Source organism: Polistes canadensis, unplaced genomic scaffold (assembly GCF_001313835.1).
Source record: "Polistes canadensis isolate GaletaPanama2010 unplaced genomic scaffold, ASM131383v1 scaffold_32, whole genome shotgun sequence".
NCBI lineage: Eukaryota > Metazoa > Arthropoda > Insecta > Hymenoptera > Vespidae > Polistes > Polistes canadensis.
The window spans coordinates 993,394-1,016,942 of NW_014569579.1; the positions used below are offsets into that span (position 1 = coordinate 993,394).

Here is a 23,549-nt window from a genome sequence, read left to right on the forward strand (position 1 = left end):
CTCCCAGGTTTTATCCCAAACTCAAGTTCGAGAAGATCTCTCTGCAAGTTGCAGTATGCATCCGTTTGTCTTTCATCTTTCTCTCTCTTTTTCTTTCTTATTCGTGTGATACATGATTGTGAGTGGATGTATGTATGGGTGCCCATGTGAAAGAATAAGGAGCGAGAGAAACAGAAAGAGAAGTTACGGGTTGGGAATGCCCGAAATGAACCGATCGTATCGCGCCTCGAGCTGTAGCCACCACCACCATCACCCTGGCGCGAAAATAAAACGCCGTTATGTCAAAGATTAATCGGCCATCCGCCAGTAATTACCAGCCGCGAACCGTATCCACCCTATTTCGCGGCTCGAAATCATCGCGGTGCATTCTGCTATCGATTTTTCTTATTAATTTCAGAGAGCTCGTTCCCTCCTTCGTTGGTTATTTCGCACCTTGATAATCTTTCTTTCTCTTCGTATTGGGAGAAATGTCTTATCTATAACTCACTTTCTCACTTTGTTGTTGGTTTTTTTTCTTTTTATTCCTTCTCTCAATCTCGACTAAAAATCCGTAAGATCTTGAGATTTAGCTTTTATAAATGGTGTAAAAAAAAAACGAATGTACAATAAATTAAATTATTAAAACAATTGAAATCATATAAAATATAACGACACAAATTGTGAATTATCGAAATCGTTAACGAATAATTATATTAATATTATCTATATTCTCGTTGTGAAATATATTTACGTACTCCTCGATTAGTGTTGTCAATCCGTAAGGAAAAAAAATATCAATTCATTAAAGTAACGAATCGAAAACGTTAAAAGGAAATGAGATTCGGGGAGTTCTTGAAGAGTTTCTTAAGAAAAGGCGCGCAGGAAACAACTCGCGGCCGTTTATTTATACACCTCGATATGTCACGCAAGAGTAAGCATCGCGATCGCAATGTCGGCTCCTGGCGTTGCTGCCGTAAGCAGAACGACACTTACTTGGGCGAGTTATAACGCGGCCTTTATCCGTCATATACCTACCATATCGTAATAAGCGTTCTCATGGTTGTTGTTGGTCGCGAGAACGCGTTCCTACCTGCGTGCAGGTGCACCTTCTACGGTTTATCCTCGTCATTGCGTCAAGTTAATGATTAAAAAAAAGTGTGGTATTTGCCGCGTTAACTAGAGCATACGTAGGTGGTAATGAGATCGGTAAACGGGAACGTATATCGGCTTCGTGAGAGAAGAACTGCGACCACCAGTCGCGTGCGTAAGATCGATGATGAAAATCGTGAGATTGTTTCTGGCGTCATCATTTGTCGATCGATCCGATGTTCAACGGAATAATCCAAATGATCGAACGTATTTTTCTTCATTTTCTTTTTCTTTTATTTTTTTTTATTCCTATGTAAGATCTTATTATCATTCGTCGAGATTATTCAGCGATGTTTGTAAAATGAAACGGATTCGTAAATATGATCGTTTGTATTTTCATTTCATTTTTTACTTATTTATTTTTCTTTCTCTCTCTATTTCTATCTTTCTTCCAATATAACCAAATAAAATGAGCAAGTTGTAAAATATTTTTCATCATCCTTGGAATTCGCATCGCCTTTTCAAACTGAACGCCCTTCATTCGTTCAAAATGTAACCGATTGGTAAAATTGTAATGGCCTTCAACGTTTATACTTTCTTTTCGTTCCTTACATGTAACGCTAAAGTTATATGTTGCATTTGGAAAGAATAATAATTAAATATTTCCAAAAAAGCTAAATGCGAATAAAATCATTAAGATTGTAGATTAAAGGAAACATACGTGGGTCATTTATAATAGATTATATTTTAATGCATTACTTATCGATCGATGTACATTAAATTGCACAAGAATGTATCGTGCAAAAAATTGTATAAATGTTCCTCGCGATTTTAAATCAAATGATTAACATTTATAAATATTAAATTTTTAAATTCAATAATGCAATTTTTTATGAATAACATTGAATAAAGAAAAAAAATTGTTTCTTTTGTACTCATTTGTATTCAATATTTATTGCAAAATACATTTAATTATTAAACAAAAATTATATCTAATATAAACTATTCTTTTATCGAAGATTCTCTGTCACTTGCTTCGATTCGCCGGTTTTCTGGCGACCTTCCTGAAACTCGTGTCACGAATATAAATTCGACGCAATGAGGGTGCCACTCGCAATATCCTTTTTTTTTCTCTTTTTCTCTCACTCTTCTTTATTCGCGTAGGAGTCATGCGAGAACGTAGAATAGTTACTCGCATAATGGCTTCTGTACAATGTTCAAAAGGAAACTCGCGAATCCGCGGATGGAGACACGAAATAGAGAAATAGGATGAGGAAGAGGAAGAGAAGGAGGAGGGTGGCGGTCTAGAAGGATTTATTACACGTGCGAACTTTTCAACGGTACCAACGGTTATAATTTCAACTCGAGTTGGCAAGCATGTAAATTGGCACACCGGGATAGTGACTACTTGGAAAAGTATTGTTTGCTGGAATTCAGATTTGCATAATAACCGAGCGAGTGATATTTATACGGGAGCCGGATATACCGAGTAAGATTGTGCACGACGGAGAGAGAGAGAGAAAGAAAGAAAGAAATAAAATAGAAAATTCTTTCTATTATAAAAATATTTTCAACATTTTGTTCTATCCAACCTTTCGCGAATGATTTTCAATCATTTCGATTACCTAATAGAAGAATTTAAAGAGATCTATACTTTGTTTTTTTTTTGTTTTTTGAAACGTTCTTTTAACATTTGCACATTTTTTCCAGATCAACAAGGACCCTAATATTTTGCCAGACGTAAATCTGGTGATGCGATGGAACGACACAAGGGGAGAGACCGTAGAAGCCACGAATGCTATGATCGACATGATCTGCGACGGGGTCGCGGCCTTCTTCGGACCCGAAGGTTCCTGTTATGTCGAGGCTATAGTCGCTCAGTCAAGAAATATACCAATGATCAGCTACGTGAGTAGATTTACTGTAATTCACTATACGAATACAAAATGAAAATATACAGATCAATTGATTTTTTAATATAACCGTGAATTTGTCTGTAAAAAAAAAAATGAAATAGATAAACAAAACACATCAAGTTCGGATAAAGCAATTAATCATTAGACAGTTGCGTCGACATAATCATAAAAAAAGAAACTAATTCGACGAAATATCAACAAGTCGGAATAAACAAAGAAAAACAATACATAAGCAAGTATTTAAATGAACATAGTGACGAATTTTTTCGTTACAAAAGGTAGAACGTAAAAGCTTTTAATAAAGCGATCGAAGGATGCAGGAACATCGAAAGTAGATCGGTAGATTGAAGGATTAATTTGATAGGAGCGTGAGAAAGTATGTTGAGTCTCTTGCTCGCTCGAAAGCCGTCGTGTCTTGTCAAAGACTTACTAGACGAGGGTTATTCTTCTTCGACAATCTGAACACCCGCGGCTCGACGATATAATTACGTGTTACGTTTGCCCTCTCACGTGCAAACGTGTGCTTTCGTCCACGTGTTACGATACATCCTTTTACGTATAATATTATATATATATCACATATACGTATACATCTTCGCGTATCACGCATATATTTTTATTTATATTTCAAAATGAAACGAAAAATAGTTTATAAATTTTTATACCGTTCAGATATTCCTCTTATCGATATTTATAATTAACAATTTTTTAATAATATTAAAAATTGGTTGTAATCTTGATAAACATTTCAATTTCTTGCCGATAAAATGATTTATCTTTTGATGATTAATTTTTTGTTTATTAAGCGCAGACTGAACTTTTAGTTAGTTTTAATATGTATAATATATGTATCGCATATACATTAATATGTATAATATGTGTGTATATATTCGCATAAATTGTTAGAAATGTTGAAAGCTATACGACACGATGCAAAACGATTAGATAATCGTCGATGTAGCAGATTTCTCTCATATTTTATACTATATCTCGCAATGTGCATTTAATCGAACCGTCGTTCTCGATTACGCAAAATCTATTTCTTTTATACGCGTGTGTGTATATATATATTTATCAACGTTGTTTTTTTTTTTAAGTAATATCATAAAATTTGTGGAAAAAATCGATCATATTATTCAAGATAAGATCGATTTTTAACTGGAGGACGGTCGAAGCCCGGACTGGAATGGTAAACGTTTCATTATCGCATCCGATCTTTATCGATAATTTTATCGACGATCGATCGGCGGCACGCACAAGGTCGTTGAACTTCGAAATATGCAAAGCTCGCACGATTAGCTTCGATAACCGCGATAAACGCGACGGGCGTTTATGTATATACCTGTATGTATATACTTGACGACATTCCAGTAATACCGATCTTATGGTTCGAATTAGTCATTTAATACGTGGATACGAAATGCACGCGCAAAAACACATACGCACGTGTTATTTGTTTTAACTTTTAAATGTCATTATATTTTTTGTCGTCGCAATTGATTTTATTTTTTTTTCCACTTCATGAATATTTTGTTTTTATTTAATTGTAAGTAATGCCAATTAAAGTAATTCTTTTGAAGTTTAATTAAGACAACCTTTGAAGATAATTTGGGTTACAAAAGTGTACCATAGTAACTCTTTGAATGCTATGGATGCATATACGTGTTTGCCAATATTAATATTAATATAAAATAATATAATGTTGATTTGCGTACTGATTGTTGTTTTGAGTCATGTCACATGAAAATTATATATAAGAAACACACACACACAAAAACATTAATTATTAAATATTATTTATTATTTAATCCGGGGTTAATAATATCAATCAACGGAAACAGGTGCAATAAACTATTCCGTCCTTAAAAAACACTTCAGCTAAAAATATTCAGCAAAGAAAAAGATTTGTTGTTGTTGTTACTCGAAACTTTTTAACTCACCTTCGTATGTTATATATGCTTCGAAATTCTTCTCTGAAGATATTTATTTTCTTATTTTTATCGTTTTTAAGTCCATATCATTAAGAAAGATCATTAATTGATAAGGAGGTGAGAAGGGGGAGGGGGAGCGTGAGTAAAACACGTGAGTACGCCGCGTCACTCCTGTAAAAGACCCTTCTCTCCCGCAAAGAGCTACTTACTTTCACCTAGTTTCACTCGTTATACTCGACGGCAGTGGTGAGTATCGTCGAGCAAATTTGTCGGATTCCTTTAACGGCGGCAGCTCTTCCCGACTCGTCTTGGCGCCATGTACGCGTCTCTCTCTCTCTCTCTTTCTCTCTCTTTTTAACGTATGCATTATATTTATTTACTTTTATTTTACTCTTTTATCTTGCAAAAGTGAAACGAAGACGGATCGTACTCTCGATTTCTCTTGATACCGACCTCTTTCTTACCTCGATCGATCTTTCGATCATTTTTAATCGAATAATTTAGAATAATTCGAATAATTAATCTATTCACGTCAAATATTATTGTAATAATAATAATAATTTAAAAACAACAATATATAGTTGTTTTTTGTTAAAAAAAAAAAACAAGAGAAAAAGATAATAATGTGTATATCTTTTATTCAGTCCACGTGAAGGAAACTTACAAAAAAATTAACTATACAGCTCATAATTGAATGCTGTGTGGAAAAAAAAGCATCTAACATTCGCGCGCGCATTTAGTTATTTAATATTATTGTGTAAGTGATAATTATAACTTAATAAAAAAAGAACTATGATGTTTTAATTTTTCATTTCAAATTTTCTCTATTTTTTTGAAATCTATAAATGATGCCTTATCGGAAGAGAATCGTTGGTGATAAAAAATAACTGATACCAAATACGGTTTCAGTACACAAAAATACATAAAATTTAGATAAATTGGTTCACAAAAATTTTTACAAATATTTTTTCCGTTAGCCTGTTTAATCATTTCACGTATTATCTTTTTTTTCTTTTGCAAAAAATGGTATATTTTTTTGTACGTGCTTATAATATTATATATATATTTTGTTATATAAATTACTAATATTATTATACATTTATTATATTTTGAAAGAATAACTTAATTATAATTTATTTAAAAATATTTATATTGTTAGCTTCTCGCAAGAAGTGCTCTCTATCATTTAGTTACCAAAGTATAGACAGTTACGATAAGTGGATGCATATCGTATCTGTGACATTCTCGGTTCATAATTATTTTCGATGATCGCAGAGAAAGTACATCGAGATCATAAAGAGAGCGCTTAAAATGCGCTCATGCTTGCATGTCGCTGCGTCATCCGGGTTTACTAAGAACGAGAGGAGGAGATGAAGAGAAAAAGAAAGAGAGAGAGAGAGAGAGAGAGAGAGAGAGAGAGAGAGAGAGAGAGAGAGAGAGAGAGAGAAAGGAAGATCGAAGGCTCTCGAAAGACGAAGGCGACTCGAGATTGCGTGGACCACCCTGTGCACGTCCGAGTACCCATTTAGGTACATACGTGTAGGTGGACGTTGAGCTTGTAATGCCCACCTATGCGCCGAAGTGAAGCTCGTAACACGCACGAATACCACAGAGAATCAGTGGGAATTTTCGATAACGCAACTTCGCTTGTCTCTCTCTCTCTCTCTCTCTCTCTTTTAGTATGTATGTAAGAAAATCACATATATATGACACCTACATATGTAGTACCTATCTACCTACCTACCTTCCTTCGTGCAACCACCTGTTGATGCTGCTTACGTTACGCGCAGACTTCGAAGCGGATATTCGAGGTGTTATTAAAGTTACCACTCTATTCGAGTCTTTGTGAATTGTTGTATACTCGTTGTCAACGAATTTCGGAATCAATAAAGGATTATAATCATATCTATGTATTTACCATACGTATGCGTTATTTGATATATATGTGATATAGCTGGGGATAAGAATCGTAATTTTGATATACAAAAAAAATGATAATTATTTATAGATAAGGTCAAATCCTTATTATATTTATAACTAATTTTCAAAGTAGCGTTTCATTTTGGTTAATTTGTCTTTCCGTCTTTTCCGGGTTTTATTTACGTAACAACGATGGATGTTTAAGAATAGCATTTAAATGCTATTATATGTACATACTTACGTGCTATGTTGTAATACCTCTAGGTTACCAATTACTGTACACTTGACAACATTTATCTAGTTATTTATTTCAAAAAAACTTATTTCTTTTATTTTTATATTAATTAATGATTTCTTCACATCATTTCGATGATAATTGGCTTCTATATGACACATAATTATATCTTTTAATAGATTTAATTTATTCCTATTTGTATTTTTCCTCGTATATGCGGATAGTTATGAAAGTAGAATAAATAAATAAAAAATATTGAAGAAAATTGATTATATAATTTATTTTATACTATAAATAATCGTTATATATACAAATAAATCTAATAATCAATCGTTTCAATTCTATTACTTAATCCAATTTTCTATAATTATCGCCATAGGAATATAACAATAAAAAATGTTAATAAGTTAACAATATTTGACAATATTACAAAAAAAAAGAAATAATAAAGAAAAGTCTATCATTGAGAAATAAAGAACTCTAAAATTACATTCTAAATTTGTATGTGTGTAAGAGAAAATGGATGGGGGGGGGAGGGGTAGAAGTGGGAAGCGAAATGGAATGAGTCTGATAAGTAACATAGAGACGAACGATCAGTACTCTGTTCGAAAGGAACGAATTATTCTATCGACGGGGGCATTTGCATGAAAACTGCTGATTCTGCTGACCTTCGCGATCTATTTATAACCGAGCCTGTTGATGCCCCACGCACTACTCGTGTAGACTCTTACCTGGTCTGGCCTGGTATATTAGCCCGACGTTGTCCCAGACTCTACATCGTGGACCGATTCTATACTACCTGTTTCTTATTTAAAAAAAAAAATTAGTATCATTCGTTCGAAGATCTAAATGATACTGTTGTCTAAAGAAAGATTGATCGGGTCGGTTAATTCATTCATTTTATTAATTAATTAATGTTATTATATACAAAAATATAAATAATAATAAAAAAGGTTAGATTTTTATTCATTCATAAACGATTCACGTGTCTTTGAAATGATCGATTTGATCTATAATTATTAAATTGTAACCATTAAAATTAATTAAATATACTTCTTATATAAATATGAATATAAAGTTCGATTCATCCGTTCGAAGATTTAAACGATAAATATGTTTAGAATGATCGATTTACTATGAAACTTTAAAAAAGCCATCGTTTATTTATTATGAAACTTTAACCATTAAATTTATTTAACTAGTCTTCTTATACAAATAGACATTTTAAGAATCGGAAAAATACGCATCATTCATCTTAAGATATAAACGATACACATCTTCTAGAATGATTGATCGAATTTACTATTAATCTTGAAACTTGATTAAAAACACTTGTTGGATTGTGTCTTATCATGAAAATATAATTTGAATATTAATAGGTCCTTTTTATTAATTAATTTTCTTTTATCATTCACACATATCAATTATTTCATTCGTTGTCAGATAAATATTATTATTATAAGAAGAACGAACGCGTTTAACTAATCGTTATACTTAATCTATTTACAAAAATGATTAATTTTTCTTCTCTTTCTTGTTATTTTTTCTACAACTTGACTTCTAAAATCAACTGTGAAATCTGAAACTAGTTATAAACAATCGATCGAACGAAGAAATGTAGATTAAATATCATTGAGAAAAGTGGTATAACATTTGTAATTAGACCATTTTGATGGATAGCAAGGAAGTAGTAAATGTTGTCTGTAAATAATTAGTGCGAACCGACGATTCTGTGTGTGTGTGTGGTTAACAGCAAACAAGTAGTAAATGCTACTTTTAAAGTAAGCTGTGAAGAGCGACAGACGATTTTGGTCAATAGCTAGCAAGTAGTAAGTGCCATCTTTAAATAAGCAATGCAAACAGACATAAGAAGCGTGAGAATACCGGTTTTTCGAGAATCGATCCGATTCGGTGTGTGCATTATCATTTATTCGCGACCGAGTGTATAATTATATCACGGATTAAGAGTGTTCGTTAATTGGCAGCTTTCATCGAGAATAAAATAATTATTATTATCTATAAGAGAATTTGTGGAAATGAATTATTTCACTGAATTTAAATCTGTATCTTATGTACTTTTTGATAATCGACCTAGTTGAATGAAACAAAAAGAGAAATTTGTTGGAAAAAAAAAAATGGGTCAGTCGATTTTTATATAACATTATCCGATTTATCCGATTTATATTTTAATACAAAGCCAAGTAGACCTTGAATCAAAAGAATCTTGTTCAAGGGAGAATACATTCATTGTAATTGGAGTAGAGAAACGAAAAATAAAAAAGAGATAGAGGGAAAGAGAAAAAAAGAGAAACGGAAAAAAAAAAATAGGTTGAGGGTCGTGTGTCTCCGTGTTCGCGCACAGTTAAATTTTATTTATAGAATCGAGTATGAAAGAACGAATAGAACGTGGGAAAACTCGTACATACCGGTTTTATGTGAACTGATTCGTTCACTTTGAAGAAACGTATTTCTGTGTGTCGTATTACTCTCTGTCTGGATGAGAAAAGTATTTTTAAAGAAACCCGTGAAATAAGTTCAATTGGATCACCAACGTTTGATCTTAAAACCAAACAAATAAACGAATTTTCTTGTTTTCTTTTTTTTTTATTCGAAATTTGTAATGATCTTCCATTCGCGAATTCAAACGTATTATATAAAATGATAATGAATTGTTTAAGAGAAATAAAAAATAAATTGTATTATAGCATAAAGTATAAAACGAAAACTGAAATTGTATAGGAAGTTCTTTCGATTAAAATTAAAAACACTTTACGAAGCAGACTGGTCTGATGAAGTCATCGATAATTAAAAATAGACAGTACTGACATTCGAGTCATCTTCTTTATAAGTCCAAGAAAATAGACTACACGTCTTATAAATTATTATTAATTTTAACAAAAGTACAAGAGATAAAGAGAAAGAATTAACAAAAGTAGAAATTTAAAAAAATGAGAAATGAAAATATTGTTTTAAGAAGAATTTTTTCATTTTTTCTCTTTAAACTTTTATTTAATTTAATTTTTATTTTTTTTTTTTTTTTTATTATTAAACATTTGCAACATCATTTATCATCTCTCTCTTGCTCTATTTTTCCTACGTTTCAATCTCAATTAAGGAACTGGACATTTATCTCGGTATTGCACAACAATCTAAATTAATTAATATCGATTCGCAAAAAGAAAGTGTTCGTTAAAGCATGATTCTTGGGTAAACGCGATGTTACACGTGAACTTAAATGTTTATTTCAATTTAATTCACGTTCATCTTTCTTCTCCAAAAGGGTCGTTTAAAATAATATTAAAATAATCATACCAATTCGTTCATACTCCTCGTCCAATTTCACGCTTTCTTATCGTCTTTTCAAGAAGAAAATAGTTGATTTAGAAAAAAAAAAACATTTTTGATTGAATCATTCGACCGAATATAATTTACCGCGTGTTGCGAGACATCGAAATATCATTTATCTCATTCGATTTAGTTATTAAATAATTTGTATTATCTATTTATCTGAGTGTAAATATACTTATTAATTTGATATTCACAATCGAATATATTTTTTTAAATGATTTTTTTTTATGACTTTATTTACTTTTTTTTTAAATATTCTAATACGCAATACTTTTATTCAACTCTCTTGACAAAATAATAATAATAATAATAATAAAGTAATTCATATTATCTTTTTTTTTCTTTCTCTCTTTCTCACTCTCACTCTTATGCGTTCACTTAATAATGTGGATGCCGCCTCAAGTGACGACGACGCGGCTGGTTTCAGACTAAAATACACTTAATTAATCCTTAATTGGTCGGCACCAATTATAATCCCAATGTAGCGACGCGTATTCATTCGTTCAACAAGAATGTATGACCGGGCAAAGGCGATGTTCTTTCCTCGTTTTACGATCAAGATGAAGACAAAGACGTTACTTCGCTCGCCAAGATTTTCAGAAATTTAAACGGTCGTTTAATTCGCTTACTGAGCACGATTTTGTTATTACATATTAAAGATATATATGTATGTATGTATGTGTAATAGTTTTCACGCTTAAAAATAAATTGACTTCTTAACAACTATTAAAGTGAAAGGAATCGAGTAATTATAATTTTGTGTTCTTTTTAATAAAATTGAATAAAAACTAAACTAAAGTATTACGCATGTATAACATTAAACGTTAATGTATAGTAATTATGTTATTACATACATTTTTATAATAGTTACATAAATACTATTTAAATGTCAATTATTTCACAATGTAAATTATTATAACACAGCTTTGAAGAATAAAAAAAACGTATGTTTTTGTTTTTGCACGTGTTCCAAGCAAGAATACTTGACCGCGAATTTTCAATGTAATATGGATGAATAATAACCAAGCCACACATCGATATTGCTCCACCTTCCGTGGTTTTCTCTATGATCAAGCCGTTCACCGACAACGCGATATGGAAATAAATTTTTTTCAAATACTAATAAAAACTCGGGTTAGGTCAAGACGCAAGGAGCGTCGTCGTCAATCCATCGAGAATCGGTTCAAGGTCACCTTTTACTATATCATTCTTCGATTCCTCACTTCCGTGTCTGTAAATAATTTATATATCGATTAAAATTTCAAGAACAAGTCGAAAAATTTCATGTATATACATCAATATCTTCGAATGGTATTTATTTCAATACATAAAGTGCAACATCAAATTATCGGATTCCGTAGCTTCTATGTAAAATATTCATTTAATGAACTTAAAAGAATCGTATTTTCTAATCTAACTGACGACAAGTTTCGAGTTATTCTATCTTTAAACTTGCATACCATTCTTAACATATCCGAGACCGGTAAGGTAGTTCTACGTCGTTAAATATTAAATTTGAATTGTTAATTTGCTTATTAAATTTCATTTTATTTTTAAATATCCAATTTTATTCGATTTTATTTTTAACTCTATAAATTTCAGTACCATTTTTTTCTTAATTTAGTAATATATTTTATATTTCAAGTTATTATTATGTAAGACAAATGTATATAAATTTTATGTTACAGTCAATTCATTATATTCCTTCTCTAAAAATATATTTTAAGAATTTATGCAGCTCTTGCAATGCAAATATTTCCAATAATTTTTCATCAAACATATTATAACCTTTCTTGAAATGTTAAATAACAAATGATTATAAGCGTGATAGTCACTGAAGGTTAACATGTTGTACATTATTGGATTCGGTTTTTTATAAGCTATAAGAATATTGTAATAAAAATATGCAGTCTCATTTAAAAAAAAATACGATGACTGTGATATCTCGAAAAAAATAACCTTGTAAAAAAATTCGGCCCATCACCAAATCGACGCCTTCGAACAGAATATTTTTTTTCTTTAACATTTTTATTTATCGTACGAAATAAACGAGATATTTTAGGTGTTCGAGTTAGGCGAAAAACCTTGTATATATAACATGTATATATATACGTATGAGCTGTCCACAAGGCAATTATAACTCTACTTTTAGACTTCTTAAAAACTTTTATTAAAACAATTTGTCAATACTTCACTTAATATATTTCAAGTAAATATCTTTAACAATTATATATTTAATACCACTAAATGAGAGCTATATAGATCATAAATTACATATATGATTACGCTAGTTAGATAACAAAAAAATATTATTTCAAATAGTTACTCGCGTATAAATAAATGCCCTCGATCGTATTTTTAAACGAGCCAATTGCAGTATCGTATTGCTTGATAAACATAAAACAAACTAACATTAAATATCGAGCTCACGCATAGTTATATTATTGATGAGATTTTCAATCGAATTCATTCGATTGACGTCCATTCGGTGAAAGTACGCTCGTTTCCTGAATAAAAGAAACATTAGAAAAAAAAAAAATCATTCAACGTAAATATGTACGTAAATACGTACGCGTTAAAATGGTGTAGCAAAGTTTTAACGATAGATCGATCTATCAATCGTTCCTATGTTCATGGATACAATAACGGTGCGAAAGGTGCATAAATCAAACGGCATTACGACGCGTTGCGAACGGTATTACGGCAACCGTATTATAGCGGGTGTCCGTTATCAGTTTAGCACATGTCCAAGTGGCTGCTTTTATCGGCAACTATATTTAGCCGAAAGTATTGCTTACTCTGAAAACACACGCTCTCTTGCTTACTGACGCTTACTGTGACTGACTGAATCGGAAAAGGAACGAACCTATATATATATATATATATATATAGATAAAAGAAGTGAGAAACGAAAGGTATCATGGTTCATGAATTGAATAATTATGGGTTCATGAATGAATAAGAGAAATATTAAAAAAAAAAAAAAAAACTTAAATCTATTATTATTTTTATTATGACAGACTATATAATATCAATATTAACACAAGCTATTAATAAAAAAGTAAAATATAATAATGAAGTCATTTCTCTCAAATCTTAATTTTGAATCATTTCCATTCACGAATTAGCTACTTTTGAAGGAGGTTCTTATTGCCTGAATCGTTCTTAGAACAAATATTGAATACGTAATAAGTACTTTCTCCTATGTCAATATTTTATCGATTAGAATTACAATCTTTCTATTTTCGATTATGTAGTATTATAATCATTTTAAGTCCCATGGGATTCAATGAATTCCTACGATTGATTCGTATCCGTTAAGGGGACTTAGCAAATTGGATAAATTAGAAATTTCCCGTTAGGATCGAGATGTTAAAGTGAAAGAGAGAGAGAAAGAGAGAGAGAGAGAGAGAGAGAGAGTGAGAGAGATGACGGAGGGGAATGGGCGGGGGAGGGGAGGAGAGAGATAGGATACCCGAGGCGGAACGAGTTCACGATGGTTAATGGACAGAGAGAAAATCTTTAGTCTGCAGAAAAAAGAAGATGTCCGTTCTCAGACGATAGGCTTAGAGACGAGGACATTCCAAATTGGGAATGTTGCGAGTAGTCGTGTATGTACGCAGCCTCAGGTTCGTTCAACGGTATCGCCAAGTCATTAATTTCTTACATTTATTGCACCGTCCGCATACGGTAAAAGACTTATCGCGCGAGCTACGCCAGCTTTTCGAATGCACTCGGTTGAAAAAATTAGTAGCACGTGGCGATACCGTTTTATCGCAACTTCTAACCTCCCTACTACTAAAATAATGACGACTTTTTAAAAGATAATCTTCAAATTAATTAAACAATTAATGAGAATTAGATAAATCGTATATCTCTAACTCTAAATTTCGTGTAGTATTTCGAGGGATTCGATCATTGTAAAAAGAAGAAAAAAAAACGTCTCTCTCTCTCTCTTTCTCTCTTATTAAATCTTTAGAATATTAAAAAAAAAACAAAATCTAATAATCGTAAAAATCTTCGATTTATATACCTTACTTTTAAAACTAAAGAAAAAAATTTGTAAATGTTAATATTTCGAAGATCACAATTGAAAATATCACAAATATATTATCAGAAGTTTTTTTATTTCCGATATTGAATAGGATTGTTAAATTTTCGTCACGTATACACTTTTACGTTGAAATCGGCCATTAAGCCAATATTAATCATAGTTCGAGTATATATATTCGATGTATAGAAGATCGGTGCAAGTTTATGATGCGTAGCAGCAACGATGGTGGTACAGCAGTGTGGCTTGCTGCTAACTGCCAGTGTTTATCGTCAAGCTAAATATAGTCCGGACTATTGCTTGGCCGAACGACAGGCCAAAGGAAAGAATAAAAAGAAGGAAGGAAGGAAGGAAGATGGAACGGGTCAGTAGCAATAGCAACAACGAACGCCATCGAGCAGTTGCGAAGCAATACCAGCAGCAACGAACCAAGAGCAACTCGTTCCCATGCTACTCTGTTATTCCCTCTCCTCTTCTTCTACTTGTTAACCACGCACGCTCGTACAAGTACGAGAAAGAAAGAGGAAGTTGGAGGAGGATCACGAGTCCACGTTATTCTCGCGAGAATTCTTACTCTCTTGTACTTTGAACCTTTGAACACAACTACAACATTACCTGTTAGAATTTACCTGTTGAACCTATTTTGGTATCGATGGGAAAAACATTAGATTCTATGTGATTACACTACTACTGCCATTTGTCGTCAAAGATCTTTCAATCCTTTTCCCAATAGATTTCAAATATCAATCTGTTTACTATAAATTTTGTCTTCACAATTATTTATGCTCTAATAATATTTACAATAAATTTTTTATTCGTCTTCTACGAGATGTAGATATTTTTATACAATCACAAAACTCATTCAATTTTTATGTAATTTTTCTTCTTCTTTTTTATTTTATTTTATTTTATTTTATTTTTTTTTATTTCAAGATTTTCAATCTAATTATAATGTCATTTTATTCGTGTTGATTAGCTGTAAATGATTATGAGTTTTTACATGAAACTTATCGTGTCTATCGATATGACCAAGTTACTCTTTCAGTCGTTGCACGCAACCGGGATCAAGTTGTCGCGTTGATTGGCTAATCAAGTGAACAAAACTCTTCTTACATAACGATACTATAAACTAGTAACACTGAAGTTCTAGGAGAGTACATTGCTTCTCAACATTGTTAATTACAAATGATTCATTATCTATGACTCAACAATCCTTGTAATAATAGATTGTTATTATTCTGTTTAATTCCAACCATAATGTCGCGAACCAGGAAAAAAATTTAATTAAATGCTCGCTACTCCTATGAATTTCAACGAACTTAAACGTCCATTGTAGAAACTATTTAAAGCATGTATAAAAAGAAATATTTTTATTGTTCGAGAGAAACAAAACGAATTAATGAATATAAATAAAAAAAAAAATGGAAATCGTAATTTCAAAATTTTGTCGCAGATCATACAAATTTAAATTTATAATTTAAACATTTAAACAATTTCTGATTGCAATAGTTAGTAATTCGTGGCATTAATAACGTTGCCTTATGAATAATTATTTATCGTATATTAATTTATATCATATAAAGAAATATATAAAATATTTCAAGCTATTTTACATTGCATGCTTGTTTTACGAATAATATTTTTCAAAAATATTTCTCTCAATATTTTGAATATTATTGTAAAGAATAGTATTGTTTAAGAACAGTTTTCTAAAAATTGTAAATCTCCCATTTAAATCTACGAAATATCAACAGTTTTAATGAACGAAAGAGAATGCAAAAGGAAAAATAAAATGAAAATAGACAAGAAATTGTTGGTATTTTTATTTATGGAGGCCGCGCGTAGCTGTTGCCATCGACGTTATCGATTCTCTCTCTCTCTCTCTCTCTCGAAATCGAATTTCTTAACTTAGGAATCGTAATTTGATTTACACGACTTTCCGAAAGTTGTTTCGTCACATTCAAGGATATACGCGCGTGCGCAACTCTATCGCTATTTGTCCGTCCCGCGACTATAAATAGACGCTGTTGATTTATGAATAAATGAAAGCACTGCCCTATCCGTGTGAAGGCACGCGTGCGATCGTGTGCTCGATCGTGCCTCCTCGTTTGCGTCGGACGCGTGTATATATATATCTCTCTCTTTCTCTGGTTCTTACTTGCTTCCTCTTTCCCTCTTTCCCTCTCTCTTTCTCTTCTCTATCATTCGTATCTATTCGTGTTATTTACGTGAAGAGATTGTTGTGCCGTATGTTGTTGCCAGATGTTCGAGCTCCGTACTCGCCTATCGAAACAACAAGTTATTCGATTTAAATATTCCCGCCTATTTATTTAAATATTTTAAGTACATTTCTCTCTCTCTCTTCCTCTTTTCCCTTTTACTTTACTGATATAAAAAGAAAACTGATGATTTTATTTTTGTTAATTGTTAAGTATAGTCAGATAAGAGTCAAGAATTTAAAAAAAAAAAAAACGCATAAATTTTGTCTTTTTAATCTAATTTATTCTATTCCATTATTTTCCTTCATTTAAGCGCGATCGATTATATATTATTTTATAAATAAATATAACGAATATGTTGTTGTTATTAACATCGAACTACACAAATTTTTCAAATAAACTTTGATAAGCGTGTTTTTTTTTTTTCTTTTATTAAATAAAGATATATTATATATTGCATAGCTATTATAAGTACTAACTTCTAAAAGTATAACAGATAAATAGATTATTGGAATGGTACACATTTGGTTAGATGAATACATATAGTAAATAATTAGATCAAATGTCAAAATTATGCAACAATCGTCGTAATACCGATAGAGATACACGAGAATAATAATAGTAAACTCACGATTATAAAAGAGAAAAAGAGAGAGAGAGAGAGAGAGAGAGAGAGAGAGAGAAAAGGATAGATTGTGTTCAATCGATCGAGATTAATTGGCAGGATCTGCGTTTAATCGTCGAACGCTCGGTAGTACTCTGTAATTTGAGTCACCGTGCTTCGAAAAAGAGAAGAGTAATTAATTCTTAGAAGCCAAATGGTTTATTGCATAATAAGAGAATTCATCGCGGGTACTTTTGCGAATTGCTACGATTACCTTGAATTTATTTTATATACAATCCATGTATGTATATATGTATATAACATTTCTGCTGTGTTGCGTCGGATACTCGAACGTTTCTCGTTTCGATCCTTAGCTGCCTTCAAAGAAATTCTATGATATTTATCTCGAATGAATACTAGTAAAATAAATAAAGGAGACCTGGAATGCACAAATTATTTATTCATATATTATACTTTGAAATAAAAAACAATATACGTATATTATATATAATTTTTTATATAGATGAATGAAAAATACCATTAAAGAATGTAAAAAACAAAACAGATATATAGATAGATAAATAATAATTGTTAATAATCACTGCAATGTAAAACATACACACACATATACAAATATATGTATATATATATTACATATTATATTTAATTTTCTACGTAATAGTAAACAAAATATTATACTTGAAGGGGGGCGTACGAATATATAAATGCATGTGTGTATGTACGTACGTACATATTTACATATACCTATATCTATATTTACAAAAAAAAGCAAGAGAGATGATAAAATTATAAAGAATGATAAAATTCAAATATTTTCGGGGTCACGACACGAAAGAGAATAAACATCCTGTTATCATCGGAATAGTCACGAGATGTTCGAACGATATTTTGTCACTTTCACCGAAACACCTGTCGCAGCCGGCGGCTATCGTCTCGTGTACACGTGCATATACATATACATACATGCGCGTAAATCCATATATATATAATACGTGTACTACGAACAATGATCCCAAGGATGATAATGATCGAGACTCTGTCAGCGTGTCTCTTTGACAACGAAGACGAAGATGTAGCTCGTCGTCGTCGATCATTTTCTTTCTCTTTCTTTCCTTTTTTCTTTCTTTCTTTCTTTCTTTCTTAGAGCTCGAGCTACCACGAGCGTCCTTGAAGCGTGTCACAATCCAGCCGATGCCTTTTGATCGTGACCTTTGGCTCTCGTTGCAAGCCGACGGTTCTCAAAAGAAAGATCAACGGCAACGGTTGCCATCGGCACTGCCAAAGAATTGAACGACCGAAGATCCAACTCTTATTTGTATGTATGTGTATATACCTACATATGTGTATACATATATATATATATATGTAAAAGAGAGATAGGCTGTTGGATTTAAACGTTCCTTTTCTTCGTTTATCGCGAGTTTATCGTGCTGTTTTATACTGCGACGCGACACAACCGACGTCTTTAAATTTTCCCTCCTTTCGGAGAACGCTAAAGGAAATTCTAATGAACGCTCGGGGAATATAAATAGAGCTACACGAGAATTCTAAAGAAGGTAGGTTGGTAAATACTTACTTACGTACAACAATTTCATGAGAGTACACCGATATATATCGATTCAAACGATTTCTAAGTTCTTTTTTCTTTTTTTTCTTTTTTTGTTTTAAATCATTTATCAATGTTTTTGATTGAAGAACGATTTATATAAAATGTAGACTGTGATCAACTTATAGAAGTAGATTTGTTATATAAATTATAAGGATAAATAAATTAAATTTTCACAATAACCATTAACAATACAAATTATCGGGAATATTAATTTAATATTTAATTATTATTTGAATAACTTTTAAGAAATATAATACATGTGGAACGTTCTATAAATTATAAAGAGAGCCAAAAAAAAGTTTCGATATCCATTGACGATAGAAATTATGTAAAATCTCAATGAATATTGAAATCGTCGTAATTTTGAATCAGTCGACAAGTATAATTGTGATAAAAAAAATATGATTGATTATTATTATCGTCTTAAAATAATCAAGATAATCAATCTAAGCAAGAAATTTTTTTTTATTCAAAGGACGATTATACAAATGTTCTTTTACTTAGAAAGCAAACATTCAATGCATCGTTGAGCATTCTCTCGATAGTGGTTGCATACATAATAGCTCGCGAATCAAAGTCGTAAGCTAGTTAAAAATAGCAATGTTACGGTCGAGGACGCGAAATACGATTGTTTCGTTTTTATTCTAACTATAATATGACGTAATTTTGTAAAAATCTCATAAACTTGGCAGTACCTGTTCTATTAGACGAATTTTAGAAGAGAAAGAGAAGAAAAACAGTAAGCAGCAAAACCATGTCGAGAACGTCTCGTTAATTTTCATTTAACACTTGGAGATATATAATTTATTCGACGTGGCTTATTTTCTCTTATTTTCTTTCTCTCTGTTTCTCTCTCTTTCTCTCTCAGAAAGTCAAGTATATTTCGAAATTATTTGCAACACCTCACCATTGGACTTTACTGGTATATCTATATTTGTTTCACTATTTTTCTTATTTTATTTAAGGTAAAAGAAAAATATACATATATAGTTTTATTCATTATTTATTATAAATCATAATTTAAAAGACAAAAGACTCAATTCTTATTTATATTAATAACTTGTTTGTATTGAGCAGTAAAAAAATATATACTCTCTAAAATATATACAACTAATCGTTTTCTATGTACGTCAATTTATTATTCATTAAAATGACTGTTTAAATAAAACAACAAACTAAATATTAAAAGTAATATGAATTCGTTTAATTGGATGAAATTCAATTAGAAACTTGTCTATTCGAAAATATTTTCATGGATATGAAGGAAACGAGATTGGAATCGTCAAAAAGCGACAAATTTATCTGGCCTTTCGTTCAACAAGGTCCACGAACGTGAACAATCTCTCTCCGAACTCTAATAGCCACCATTAACGACCCTGACAACGTACTTGCCGATCCGTTCGCACGCTCGCGAATTCCAGGAAGCGATCGTTTCATTCCAACCATCAGGATCGGCTCCTTTCAACGATGCCATTATTGGTGTCCTCTCGAAGGAAACGTTTACGGGCTCTCCTCCTTTTCCTTTTCTCAATATTTTTCTCCTTTTATTTTGATTCCACCTTACACCAACAACGCAGGAAGCTGACCCTTCTGAATTTACCTGTATTTTGTACGCTCGTAGAATTCGATACGCCGATTAAATTGCTGCTAACTTTGATCTCGGGTAAGATCGGAACGAATCCTTGCGTATTTTCGAAGAAGAAATTGAAGTCGTTTTTTTCGATAAGAAGACCCATTCAATCGTTCACAAAACTCGTAGGAGGAATCATCTTATTTTTCATCGCTCAGGGCTTGGATATTAAATGAATTTTTTCGTTTTCGAACGGATTCTTCCTTTCTTTTTTTCTTTTTTTCTTTTTTTCTTTTTTTCTTTTTTTCTTTTTTAGAACCTCGCTCACGAAAATCCTTTTTAATACTCAAAGAGTTCATTCGACGGAGCATACCTTTAGTGTAGGCACTTGACCGTATCAAGTTTCACTTGCTTTCCGGAAAAGAGAGAAGATTACTATAACATAAGGATTCTTCGCGAAAACTGTAATTCGAGATCTTTTTCAAAATATTCACAATCTTATTTATGTTGAGTTGAATTGATTTTTAACTTTCATATGTAATTATATTCTTATACTAAATAATTAACTTTCTATATGTAATGTTTCTTTTTAGAAAATTTGTGAAAAAGTATATATGTTATCTATCGAGTATAAATAAATATAAATATGGAAATAATTAAAAAATTATATAATTATAATTTTTTATCAACAAGATCTACTAGAAAGTTACATTAATTATTGAATATGTTATAATTCTATCATTACATGTATTTAAAAATTATTGACAATAAGCAAATAAAAGATTTAAATATTTCATTCGGAACTTGTTTGGGTGTAACTTCCGTTTCGTACGAGCAGGAAGGAAATCAACGGTGTCGAAAATATAACCGATATATACACACGATTTCGTAACATAATGTAACGAGTCACGATATTAAAAGCTAAACAACGATCTATCGAGCCTAAGAGATCGCTTATCTTCACTCTGAACGCATACTTCGGAGGTCATGGCATTGTAGTATCGCATTCACCATGCCGGTATTTGATTCCACCGAGTTCACAATTCACGTTTCGCCGGTGTTTAACATTGCTAAATCGGTTCTACTTAACGATGACATTCATTCATTAAACTTATTCACGTTAATGTTATATTACAGTGTTTCACAAATTCGCCCAATAAATCAATATACACGCGATTACATATATAATATTAGATTATAATAGATTACGAATAATTTACTCTTATAAAATGACTTGCAATAATAAATAATATATCCTTGATTAATAATTTGCAAATTTAATCTCATTTTACAATGAGTATCCAAAAATTTGCATGAATATTATAATATAATAATAAACAAATGAAATATAATACACACATATAATATGCAAGAGCGTCATAGTTACATAATATGATACAAAATTTGATTCATAATCAATACACGTATTTGCCTGAATAAAATCGAAATTAAATCAATTAGTTTGAATTAATACGAGTGCCTAAAATATAATCATAATAAGTAATAATCCATTAATGAAGGATTTCGAAGATCAAGAGGTTTTAACATCGATAGATCGTTGAATCGATCACGTGACGTAGTTAGAATCGATCTCCTCGCCTCCGCAAACGAGCAGTGAGATTCCTCGATTGTTTTTCGAACGGTCGTGGAGACGCGTTGCACAACTCAAAGACGAAGACGACTTGGACGTGAGAGAGTATAGATAAAGGGAGTGCACGAATGAAAGAGAGAGAGAGAGAGAGAAGAGAGAAACCCGTCCGTTGTGTGTAGCACGTTGGAGATCTCGACTCTCGAGCTCCCTCAAGGTGGTCTCGTCTAAATATAGCCGAGTGGAGCTCAGAATAACACCACGTCGAGCCGGCAATGACCAAAGCCCACCTCACCTCGTCGACGAACAAGGATAAACCTACCAAGCGGGTCACTTTCATATACTTCGACCGATCTCCAAAATCGCACAACAAACAAACGCGATACAAGTTATGAAAACGATCGATCAATCGATCTTTCACATCATTCATGATATCGAAAATATTCTACTTTTTCATTGATTTTTTATCGTTTATGAAATAATTCAATTAGGCATCTTCGATGATTGAACAATCAAATCAAATTGTATCATAAGAAGTAAGATCTAAGATTAAATTACCTTTTTTTTTCTTTTATTTCTAATTATAATAATTTAATAATATCATTAATTATATCTGTATATAATTATCGAACTAGTTTATGAATTTACATAATAAAAAGTGAGACCATAAATAAAATCACTTTTTTCTAATTAAATATAAATATATTAGACAAAGTGGTTTTAAATCGTCATTCGTATACCAAAGATTAACGACAAAATCATTGATTATCAAATAAATCAAACAAACCCGTATTTACAGATTCCGGATATGATATATAACAGCATATAAATCTTTATATTTGTGATGATATTTCTTTCACCAAAAGAGCAGCGTCGAAATCAATTGGAAACTGAGCGCGTTGTTTTACGTGCCGATTACAATGATTTCACCGTCATGGCGATATGCGTTGCGTCGCGTCGCGTTGTGTCATGTCAATTTATTTCTCGCATAGCGTTAGATCCGAGAGCACCGGCTGCAATTCTGCGTTCCTACTTTTAACATATAATCATTCACTTTATCGTTTTGCAGAACCAGATTGTTACGGTTCGCAAGATTTTCTCGATCCTCGATCTGAAAGTTACTGTCATCGCGATGGATCAAGGAAGCGAAAGTTCGCCATACCACTAGAAAAGTGATAGATTGTGAAGGATAGAATATTTATCAAGCCAGAGATGTTATTACGTAAAAAGTAACAAAATTCTAATCATTTTAATATTAAAATTCTACTCATATTAATATATAATATGATGTATTACGTTTATTAATCGATTCCGATCCGTTTTATTTATTTAAATCTTTTCTGTATAATATACCGATAATTATGATAGTGGATTGAAAATAAAAAAGAAAATGAATTTTATATGATTTATTTTATAATATATTAAAAATGATTTATATTATAAAGTAAATTTTTATAATATTTATGATA

At 31.5% G+C, this 23,549-nt stretch overlaps 1 protein-coding gene across 6 annotated transcripts in view; it reads left to right on the plus strand.

The window, feature by feature from the left end:
• LOC106784209 (guanylate cyclase 32E-like) overlaps positions 1-23,549 on the plus strand; it is a 77,204-nt gene that overhangs the window by 43,827 nt on the left and 9,828 nt on the right. For all 6 annotated transcript variants that reach the window (XM_014743509.1, XM_014743504.1, XM_014743510.1 and 3 more), the window contains exon 5: positions 2,779-2,976. In XM_014743509.1, the coding sequence (XP_014598995.1) occupies positions 2,779-2,976 (198 nt within the window). The remainder of the gene's footprint in view (positions 1-2,778; positions 2,977-23,549) is intronic.